At 41.4% G+C, this 11,847-nt stretch overlaps 1 protein-coding gene across 1 annotated transcript; it reads left to right on the forward strand.

The window, feature by feature from the left end:
• Positions 1-1,767: 1,767 nt before the first annotated feature.
• Positions 1,768-10,985, forward strand: amt (aminomethyltransferase). Its single transcript, XM_020459350.2, has 9 exons — positions 1,768-2,010; positions 5,888-6,055; positions 6,145-6,225; positions 6,313-6,444; positions 6,554-6,632; positions 8,693-8,838; positions 9,019-9,199; positions 9,293-9,448; positions 9,677-10,985. Exons 1-9 carry the CDS (start codon positions 1,843-1,845, stop codon positions 9,853-9,855), a joined length of 1,290 nt encoding a protein of 429 aa, XP_020314939.1. The 5' UTR covers positions 1,768-1,842; the 3' UTR covers positions 9,856-10,985.
• The last annotated feature ends 862 nt before the right edge of the window (positions 10,986-11,847 follow it).

An 11,847-nucleotide genomic window follows, 5' to 3' on the forward strand; every position in this document is an offset into this window, starting at 1 on the left:
AAGTCTAGCCAAAATGAGAAGCCGTTTCAGTCATGCAGCCTAGTTGATATAATGTACAAGAATGCTTTAAGCACACTAAGTTGTATATTGGCATATTGGCATGGTGGCATTGACAGGCAAGCACTATTATTTCAATGAGAGAAGGGAGACATGATCTCTAACACACAAAAACACATGCATGATTCATCAAACCAGACACTCCCACCCCATTTTCTATTCAGGTATCCGGGCTTCACCCAAAAACTTTAGGGACACAATACCCATGAATTTTCTCCTCACAATCAATCAAGTGTCCAGATAGTGCCATTCCACCAAATCAGCCACCTTGAATTCTCCCCTCTCTCTGCTCTTACCTTCTGTTAACATAAATAGGGGAGAAAGATACACGTATAGTATGTGTATCTGAGGAGAATTCACGTACAGTACATCTCCGTGTGCGTCTCCTCAAGAAAGGAAAGCTGCTGTCAATACGTTCCCAAGACGTGTCAACAACAAATGATGGAAAAGGTTATCCAGTGTCATAGGATCAAACAAAATATACATCCAAAACTGTATTAATTAACCTTCTGAATATAGTCCAGGTTGAATAATTGCCTTATCACACGGAAGTGAGTCCAGACCCAGTGTTCTGTGTCTGTGTCTCTGTGCCCCCAATCCCTGCCTTGCTCCCTGCTGCTTGCCCCTACCCCAACAGCCCCTACCCTAAAATAGAAGCTGGGACGAGGGTGGTATTAATAGCTGCTACTGGGCCACAGGATCATTCAATTATCCAACAGAGGAAGAGGAGGTATAGTAAGCAACAAGACCCAGAGCAATGTGAAACGTCCCCGAATATAAAAAAGACTGCTTTTTAGTGTTCATATTTTATTAATTTACAACAAGTGATCTAATGACAGTGTAAAGATAACAGTTACTGGTTAACTGTTAGTGTAACACATTGTTATTGGTTTTCTGAGATGTAGCCACTGTCATCCCAGATCCAGAAATTCCTTGGATTTTCTGGGTCAGTGGTAATGACATTTCTTCTTGAGTATAGGATACGTTATGTTATGGTGTTGAGTGTTGTGAATTTCCCCTCAGTCAGACTGTCACATAGCGAGACGTCAGTGTACTATCTGTGCCATGACAGAGATTGTTGTGTTTTGAAAGTGTACTCTGACAGTAGGCCTATGGACATTTTCAAATATAGGTAATGACAATAAGACATGTTACAGAGCATTGGTGTGAACATTTTGCTTGTGTTATTACATCATAAACACTTGCAATAGGCTATGCATAATATACTTGCAATAGGCTATGCATAATATACTTGCAATAGGCTATGCATAATATACTTGCAATAGGCTATGCATAATATACTTGCAATAGGCTATGCATAATATACTTGCAATAGGCTATGCATAATATACTTGCAATAGGCTATGCATAATATACTTGCAATAGGCTATGCATAATATATTTGCAATAGGCTATGCATAATATACTTGCAATAGGCTATGCATAATATACTTGTAATAGGCTATGCATAATATGTATGTATAGAAAGAAAGAAAAAAGAAAGAATTAAAGAAAGACCGAAATAAAAAAAATAAGAAAAGTGTAGAAACAAATAGTTGAGAATATATTTATTTGTTCATATGACAGCAACATTTAGTATTGACACAGAACATGTGCAACAAACAGGCCTGCCTGTGTTGTGAGTTTTCCTCCAAATCTTTGAAGAATGTGTAATTTCATCAACTACATTTCCCAAAATACATTGCTCTGGCTAGGGTCGCTGTTTTGCCGAGAAAGCACAATTCTGAGTGCGGAGTCCAAACTGTTGACGACAGCGAGGTGTTTATGTTACGTGAACTTTTGGATCTCGTCTGCAAGGAAAATACGATGTGGGCTCGGATTCTATCTGGCGGTCGCGGGTTCGGATTCGGTTTCCGAGTTCCGAGGGAGTGTCTACGTGGCGTTGGACTCGGAATAGCGAGGAGGCAGAAGAGGCATGCTTCAAGTTCAGAGGTACTGTTCCATCAACCTCGAGGACAAATTTCTGCTGCTCACTAAAACCGACCCATGCAGTTGGCCTAGTGCTGGGAAATTTTGAATATTAATTGTTTCAGATCCTTCAGAACGTAATTTGTTTATCTTTTCATATGTTTTACATGTATTTAGTCGTCAAACCTTGATTGCAATATGACAGAACGGCGATCATATTGCGCTTGCCCATTTGCTCCATGTTTTTTCCCCCACTTATTTGTGGCACGCTTGGTCATGCAAATCAAATTTACATCTGTCCCCGCAGAATGCCCCCGAGCCCGCACAGATCACTTCGCTTGACTGGCTGCTGCTGATTATGGTTTTATTTAAAGTATAATAGTGGCTTGTCAGGGTATAGATAGGTCTGCCTCAGATCCCCCATCTCTAGAACTAGTCTATTGAATGAACACTATCTTCCATTCATACACTAATCATTTCTAGTGAGATTTCATTGAATAGTTTAGGCTGCTGAAGACTTCCTGATTTACTGTCAAATGATGAATGTAGTGTAGTGTAATGTCTTGGCCCACTGCAGGTCAGGATTCTTTACAGGAATGGACCTTGGATTGTTACTATCCAGTTGAAAGAGGTCGGGGTTGATGCTAATCAGTTCTGAGTGGGATAAAGTATTTTATTAAGATCTTGTTTACGCCTCGCGCTGCCATTTACCGTAGGAAAGAATGTACAGTGCCTTCAGGAAGTATTCATATCCCTTGACCTTTTCTACATTTTGGTAGGTTACAGCCTTGTTCTAAAATTGATTAAATCATTGTCGTACAGGTGTGCCAATACAGGTTGACACACCTGTATTTGGGGAGTTTCTCCCATTCTTCTCTGCAGATCCACCCAAGCTCTGTCAGGTTGGATGGGGGAGTGTTGCTGCACAGTTATTTTCAAGTCTCTCCAGAGATATTAGATCGGTTTTAAGTCTGGGCTCTGGTTGGCCAACTCAAGGACATTCAGAGACTTGTCCCGCAGCCATTCCTGCGCTGTCTTGTCTGTGTGCTTAGGGTTGTTGTCCTTCACCCTAGTCTGAGGTCCTGAGCGCTCTGGAGCAGGTTTTCATCAAGGATCTCTCTGTACTTTGCACTGTTCACTGCCTACAGCAAAGTGTGTTTAAATCATTTCTAACTTAACCATTTCTGCTGGTTAGGTTTTGCTACCATGTGGGTTTTTAGCTTGCTTGAGCCTGCTAACTGAGGAGTGTTAATTCACCTGTTGCCATACATGTTTCATTTAAAAATATATATCTTACAAAGGAGTTGTTTAATCTAACTGCTTAACTATTTATCTGTACATGGAATTGTATTTTTTTGTATTTTTTTTCTAATCTTTACAGGAAAATGCCCCGGGTACTATCTGTGTGGAGAAATTTCACTGCAGCTAATGTAGAAGGAAAAGCTGTGTACATTTGTGAATACTGTGCCAACTCATATGTGAGTAATGCAACAAAGATGCAGAATCATCTGGCCAAATGCATAATGTTCCCTCAGCACTCACAACAAGCAACCTCTGACAAAAGTCCCTCTACATCTATTCGAGGTGAAAATTATGAATCAGACACCTTATTGACAGCAACAGCTCATGGTCCTCCTGGAATCAGAAGTCTTTTTGACTCAGTAGAGGAACGTAGTCGGTGAAATGCTGATGAATTTCTTGCACAAGCTGTGTATGCAACTGGTTCACCTCATACTCACAGGCAATGTGTATTGGAAGAGATTTCTGAATGTTCTTCGCCCAGCATACACCGCTCCAACCAGACATGCTTTATCTACTCATTTGCCAGATGTAGAGTTCAAGTGAAGGTCAAGCAAATCATAGAGAAAGTAGACTGTATTGCAATCATCTCTGATATGTGGTCGAATGTTTGTGGGCAAGGAATAATTAACTACATCATCTCCACCCCTCAACCAGTATTCTACAAGAGCACAGACACAAGGGACAACAGACACACCGGTCTCTACATTGCACATGAGCTGAAGGCAGTCATCAATGACCTTGGACCACAGAAGGTATTTGCACCGGTGACAGACAACGCTGCGAACATGAAGGCTGCTTGGTCTAAAGTGGAGGAGTCCTACCCTCACATCACACCCATTGTCTGTGCTGCTCATGTATTGAATCTGTTCCTCAAGGACATCATGGCACTGAAAACAATGGATACACTCTACAAGAGAGCCAAGAAAATGGTTAGTTATGTGAAGGGTCATCAAGTTATAGCAGAAATCTACCTCACCATGCAAAGTGAGAAGAATTAGAGCACCACATTGAAGCTGCCCAGCAACACCCGTTGGGGTGGTATTGTCATGTTTGACAATCTCCTGGAGGGGAAGGAGTCTCTCCAAGAAATGACTATATCACAGTCTGCCGATATGGACAGCCCCATCAAGAGGATCCTCCTGGATGATGTATATTGGGAGAGAGTGGTAAGCAGCCTGAAACTGATAGCAGTAGCCATTGCACAGATTGAGGGAGACAATGCAATCCTGTCTGATGTTCAGTCACCTGGTGGAAGGGACTGTGGATCTGAGGCTCTTTCCCCTGTTGCCTCCATCATCCACCAAATCCCACCAGCATCAGCCATCTCAGAGCGCAATTGGTCCTTGTTTGGGAACAGACACACCAAAGCACGCAACAGGCTGACCAATACAAGGGTTGAAAAATTGGGGGCCATCTGGGCAAATGTGAGGCTTTTTGAGCCTGACAACGAGCCATCCTCAACAAGGTTGGAAAGTGACAGTGAAGATGAGGCCTCAGAGTCTGATGTTCAAGAGGTGGACATTGAGGAGGTCCAGGGAGAAGACATGGAAGCCCGAGAGGAAGACAGTCTAGAAACTAGAGCGTTGATTAGCATTTTACAGATGTATGTTGAAAACGTTTTTGGGAGATGCGATGGATCATCGGGGATCATTCAATATTCCCTTTCTTTTGTTGTTCAGTGAAATCATCCCATGTGAAGAGTCAACTCATTTAATTAAAGTTCAATTCGTAACTAAATAGTTTACAAAAAAATTATATTGGAAGGATTTTATCATTTGCAATTATGTCTACTTATGATAAGGTAAAAGGTTTGTTTCTGTCTCCATATGATATGGTAAATATATCCAATGCAAAAACATCTACATTTAAATGGTATTAATATTAATTTGCATATATTTACCTTAATTCCCACAGAAAATTTCCACCTCTGAATATTCCCCAAAATGTGCAACCCTTAGCTGTAACATAACAAAATGTGGAATAAGTCAAGGGGTCTGAATACTTTCCGAAGGCACTGTATGTGTGCCTATTGTTCACTCTTACAGTAGATGAATAAGAACAGGGAGGCACCCTGAACACTTAGCACATCGTACCCATCAAGCAGTAGAGATTAGTTAGCAGTGTTCGTTTAGACTACACAGAGAGAGATAGATGACTTTGGACTTGTTTCACAAAATACTGGACCCGTAAGCAGGCCAACATCGGCCCCCAAAGTGCATGGCTGACTGATAAGAGCAAGCAGTGGCTGGGTTAACGGTTAAAAGTGACAATGGTTGTAGTAGAAGAAGTCTGCATAATAACTTGGGTGAATTTGATTAATATTGCGCACCAGACTTATACTGTACACTGCGGCTGTTGTATGAATCACTTACATGAATTACATGAACTTCCATGACTTTATTAGCCTGGTCCCAGGTCTGTTTGTGCTTTTGTCTACTCCATTGTCATTGGTACGACAATACCATAAGAAGTTGGCAGGAGGGCAGAAACAGACTGGTGACCAGGCTATGACTTTTACATTACTGATACCATTACAGTAATGGCGGTACAGCAGCATATGTTACAACAATAATGACCGAGTGTTTTCCTCCTGAGCCAGGCCTGTATGAGGAAGACCGCTCTGTTTGACTTCCATCGGGACCAGGGGGGTAAGATGGTAGAGTTTGCTGGCTGGAGCATGCCTGTCCAGTACAGAGACAGCCATATCCACTCCCACATGCACACCCGCCAGCACTGCTCCATCTTCGACGTCAGCCACATGCTACAGGTGAGAGGCATTTCATTTAGCAAATTTGCATGGGTCGATATTGTGTGCTCATTCTATGGGCTATACCATCCATTGTGTGTCTCAAACAGAGCAAAGTCCACGGAAGAGACAGAGTCAAGTTTATAGAGTCTATGATCGTTGGAGACATAGCAGAGCTGAAGGACAACCAGGTGAGACAAATGCCTGCAAGCAAAAAGACACGCACCTACACTTATTTCTCCCACACACCGACACACTCTTCTCACACTTATCTCCAGGGCACGCTCACCCTCTTCACCAATGACAAGGGAGGAATAAATGATGATCTTATCGTCACCAAGACAGACCAAGGCTACCTCTACGTGGTGTCCAATGCTGGCTGTGCAGACAAGGACTCTGCCAACATGAAGGTCAGTAGTCCACAGACCTCATGTGTTTGACGACCATCACTCAAACGCTTTGATGAAGTGTCATGTCTGTTTGTGTTTCATATATCGGATCCTTTCTGTGTTCATGTAGGCTAGACTAGCCAAGTTCAAAGCAGAAGGTCACGATGTGGAGCTGGAGTTTCTGGAGGAATGTTTGATTGCCGTTCAAGGTAAGTTCTCTTATGGCAACGTCAGTTCTACTCGACCTACAGTACCAGTCAAAAGCTTGGACACACCTACTCAGTCAAGGGTTTATTTATTGTTACTATTTCCTACATTGTAGAATAATAGTGAAGACATCAAAACTATGAAATAACTCATGGAATCATGTAGTAACCAAAAAAACGAATGAAAATATATTTTCTATTTGAGATCCTTCAAAGTAGCCACCCTTTGCCTTGATGAAAGTACCCCGCCTTTTTGTTTTTAGACTGCTGCAACTCGCTGTTTATTATCTATGCGTGGTCACTTTTAGAGGTCGACCGATTATGATTTTTCAACGCCGACACCGATTATTGGAGATTTGTAATGACTATTACAACAATACTGAATGAACAATGAACACTTTTATTTTAACCTAATATAATACATAAATAAAATCTATTTAGTCTCAAATAAATAATGAAACATGCTCAATTTGGTTTAAATAATGCAAGAACACAGTATTGGAGAAGAAAGTAAAAGTGCAATATGTGCCATGTAAAAAAGCTAACATTTAAGTTCCTTGCTCAGAACATATGAAAGCTGGTGGTTCAATATTCCCAGTTAAGAAGTTTTAGGATGTAGTTATTATAGGAATTATGACGTGTCGACTATTTCTCTCTACCATTTGTATTTCATATACCTTTGACTATTGGATGTTCTAATAGGCACTTTAGTATTGTCAGCCTAATCTCAGGAGTTGATAGGCTTGAAGTCATAAACAGCGCTGTGCTTCAAGCATTGCTAAGAGCTGCTGGCAAACGCAGTAACGTTTGAATGAATGCTTACGAGCCTGCTGCTGCCTACCACCGCTCAGTCAGACTGCTCTATCAAATATCAAATCAGAGACTTAATTATAATATAACACACAGAAATACGAGCCTCGGGTCATTAATATGGTCAAGTTTGTAAACTATCATTTTGAAAACAAATCGTTTATCCTTTCAATGAAATATGGAACCGTTCTGTATTTTATTCAACGGGCGGCAACCCTAAGTCTAAATATTGCTGTTACATTGCACAACCTTCAATGTTATGTCATAATTATGTAAAATTCTGGGAAATTAGTTCGCAACGAGCCAGGTGGCCCAAACTGTTGCCTATACCCTTACTCTGCATGCAATGAATGCAAGACAAGTGACACAATTTCCCTAGTTAGTATTGCCTGCTAACATGAATTTCTTTTAACGAAATATGCAGGTTTAAAAAATATATACTTCTGTGTATTGATTTTAAGAAAGGCATTGAGGTTTATGGTTAGGTACATTCGTGCAACGATGTGCTTTTTTGGCAAAATGCGCTTTTGTTAAATCATCCCCCATTTGGCGAAGTAGGCTGTGATTCGATGGTAAATTAACAGGCACCGCATTGATTATATGCAACGCGGGACAAGCGATATAACCTAGTAATATCATCAACTATGTGTAGTTGACTAGTGATTATGTGAAGATTGAATGTTTTTTATAAGATAAGTTTAATGCTAGCTAGCACCTTACCTTGGCTCCTTGCTGCACTCGTGTAACAGGTGGTCAGCCTGCCACGCAGTTTCCTTGTGGAATGCAATGTAATCGGCCACATTCGGGCGTCCAAAAATACCGATTACCGAATGTTATTAAAACTTGAAATTGGCCCTAATTAATTGGCCATGCCGATTCATCTGTCGACCTCTAGTCACTTTACAAATGACCTTGACTAAACTGTACCTCCGCACATTGACTCGGTACCGGTAACCCCTGTATAAAGCCTTGTTATTGTTATGTAATTTTCGTGTTACTATTTGATTCTTTTATTTGAGTCTTTTTCCCCTTTAGTTTATTTAATAAATATTTTCTTTACTCTATTTCTTCAACAGCATTGTTGGTTAAGGGCTTGTAAGTATTCAGCGCATGTGACAAATAAATGTTGATTTGGCCAACTGAAACAGAGAGGAACTACCTGAACTTGTCCCATAAGATAGTTTTGTTTTCCGTTGCAAATCATTTTGCTACTATGTGTACTAAAGAATATGACCCTGTAATGTCCTCCTCAGGTCCCTCCATGGCCAAGGTGCTCCAGCCGGGATTGACAGATGACCTCAGCAAGTTGACCTTCATGACCAGCACTCTGGCCACTGTGTTTGGGATCCAGGGCTGCAGGGTGACCCGCTGTGGCTACACTGGAGAAGACGGAGTGGAGGTGGGCCTCTCACTCTCTTTTTCTTTGTACTTCAGTAGAGATGGATATTTTTCTGTGCTGTGTGCATTTCTTTCAAGAATCCTTTTGTCTGAAAGCAATTGGCATTTGTAAAAAAGAATGTGTTTTTTTCGTTGTGTTGCAAAATTGTGTTCATAATTTCCTATTCATCCTCCTGTTCAGATCTCAGTGCCTAAATCTGGTGTGGTGGCCCTGACGGAGCGCCTGTTGGCCAACAGTGAGGTCAAGCTGGCCGGACTGGGGGCGCGAGACAGTCTGAGACTGGAGGCAGGCCTCTGTCTCTATGGTAACGACATCGATGAGACCACCACCCCTGTGGAGGCAACACTGGTGTGGACCATAGGTGACTCCTCATTATTATACACTCCCTTATAGTGTCCTGTCCGTCCGTCCGTCCGTGTGTGTGTGTTAATTGGGTTGTTTGATGGACTTTTAGGAAAGCGGCGGCGTCAGGCGAAGGATTTCCCCGGTGCTGAGATAATTGTCCCCCAGATAAAGGCAAAGACGACGAGGAAGCGTGTGGGCTTGGTGTCCACGGGACCCCCTGTCAGACAGCACACCCCCATTCTCAGCCCAGAGGGAAAGGTCATAGGTCAGTTAGAGGATCTCTACTAGCTATTACAAGATATAATATCTGAATAATCATACGTAAGAGTTTGATTATGCCTACTTAGGATCAGGATACCAGGCCTGATGATTTTCTGTTATTGTTTGTCATTGTTATTAGGCCTACAAATTTAGGCCTGAAATGTAGCTGTGTGTGGATTGCTGTTGAGATTAGATGCAGCTTTCTTTTTATCAGTTATTATTATTTTTTCAGGTGAGGTCTCCAGTGGTTGCCCCTCCCCCTGCCTGAAGCAGAACATTGCCATGGGTTACGTGGATGTGGCGTACGCCAAGAATGGAACTCCCATTCAGGTGGAAGTGAGGAAGAAGGCAGTGAAGGCAGTGGTCACCAAGATGCCCTTCGTGCCTACAAACTACTACTCTGGCCATTAGATCTGTCCCTCAATGGACACCTGGCTTATGAGATCAGCCTGCGAACAATACCCTGATCAGACAGACTGCCTCCTAACGACAACAAGAGATCAGTCTATCAGAACAAATGCTGCCCCCTTGTGTTTACCTTGAGCAGTGACACTCAAACCTGAAGGACTGTAAGGCTTTCTTTAGCGATAGAGAATGGGTTATGAGAGTGTGTGGCCTTGCCTACACCCAAATCTCCACTCAACTACACAAATACAGCTACACTCTTGAGGATGAGGCTTTTCACTCCTGTTATCTGAAGCTTGTTGATGGTCTTTAGACCACAGTGAGTTGTGTGAATGAGCCATATGGTTTGAAGGACAGGGATCTCACTGACCAGTCAGCAAAAGTAGCAACACGTGCTATGTAAACCAAGAGACACAGGAGAAAGTCACGTTTTCAGGACTGCTGAGCAAAGGACTGCTGTCTAATAGTATGAATCTAATCTAGCAAGTGGCACAATGACGTGTTAATGTTTACTAATTGCTAACTTAATACTAAATGTCAGCATGAACAAACAACTCTTCATATGATTCCAAATTGCTTTTGTGATACTTTGTCTTCAGGCCTGTACCACAATCCTAGTTGTCACATTCCCAACAAACTAAAACTAAACAATATATGCAGTAATGTGTGGCAAAACTCCAATACCTTGCTTGTAACTACTGTGAAGTATCTTATAGAGGTGTTCATGGTCTTGCATCTCCCCTCTACTATTGAAATATTGTCTCAATGTTTTTGATATTCACTTTTGTTCATGTGAATGCCTTAATTTGTATAGCAAGGTAATGATGTAGTTTGAATCTGAAACCCTCATTTTCCTTGTAATATAGGTTATAATTCACATAGAATTAAATATTAGAATTCAGGGTAATTCATAATATATTATACCTTTCTCTTTGTTGGGGAAAGCCATAACTTTGGAGAATTGTCATTGCACATGACTCCACTAGATGTAAGTTAAACATCTGTCACTAATGTTGTTTGACAATTGCCAAAATGCATAGACTACTGTATTTACTGCTGATTAATGCCCTGTAAATGGTATTTCTAACATTCAAGATTTTGTTGTTTGCAAATTATTAAACACGATTTTCCCATTATTTGGCTATTTTATCATGTATCTTATTTGTGTACTGTGTGGATAATTAAGCTTGAAGTTCCTTGGCTTACACATCACTGGCATCTGAAATGTTCCACCTACACAGACAGTGAGGTGAAGAAGGCACAACAACACCTCTTCAACCCCAGGAGGCTGAAAAAATGTGGCTTGGCACCTAAAAACCCTCACAAACTTTTACAGATGCACAATTGAGAGCATCCTTTCAGGCTGTATCATCGTTTGGTATGGCAACTGCACCACCTGCAACCGCAGGGCTTGAAATCACTGGCCACTTTTATAATGGAACACTAGTCACTTTAATAATGTTGACATATTTTTGCTTTATTCATCTCATATGTATATACTGTATTCTATTCTACTGTATTTAGTCTATGCCTCTTCGACATTGCTCATCATAATATTTATATATTCCTTAATTAAATTATTTTACTTTTAGGTTGTGTGTATTGTTGTGAATTGTTAGATATTACTGCACTGTCGGAGCTAGAAACACAAGCATTTCGCTACACCTGCAATAACATCTGCTAAACATGTGTATGTGACAAATAACATTTGATGTGATTGATTTGAGATAGAATCCTACCACACTGGCTCAGACTCTTGTCGGATGTGGCAGCATTTGCAGGCTATTACAGATTACAAAGGGAAACCCAGCTGTGAGTTGTCCAGTGACGCAAACCTCCCAGATGAGCTGATTGCCTTCTATTCTCGCTTTGAGGCAAACAACACTGAACCAGGCATGAGAGCCCCTGCTGTCCCGTATGACTGTGATCTCGCTCTCCGTGTCCAACGTGAGTAACAGGTTAACGCTTGCATACTAGAGTGTGTTCTCAGAGCATGCG

The sequence above is a fragment of the Oncorhynchus kisutch genome, linkage group LG24, assembly GCF_002021735.2.
Source record: "Oncorhynchus kisutch isolate 150728-3 linkage group LG24, Okis_V2, whole genome shotgun sequence".
Classification (NCBI taxonomy): Eukaryota; Metazoa; Chordata; class Actinopteri; order Salmoniformes; family Salmonidae; genus Oncorhynchus; species Oncorhynchus kisutch.

Coding starts and splice junctions, on each gene's coding strand:
- amt (XM_020459350.2), top strand. CDS start 1,843: ATGTTACGTGAACTTTTGGATCTCGTCTGCAAGGAAAATACGATGTGG. Junction 8,839..9,018: donor CTGGAGAAGACGGAGTGGAG/GTGGGCCTCTCA, acceptor CCTCCTGTTCAG/ATCTCAGTGCCTAAATCTGG. Junction 9,449..9,676: donor CCCAGAGGGAAAGGTCATAG/GTCAGTTAGAGG, acceptor TTATTTTTTCAG/GTGAGGTCTCCAGTGGTTGC.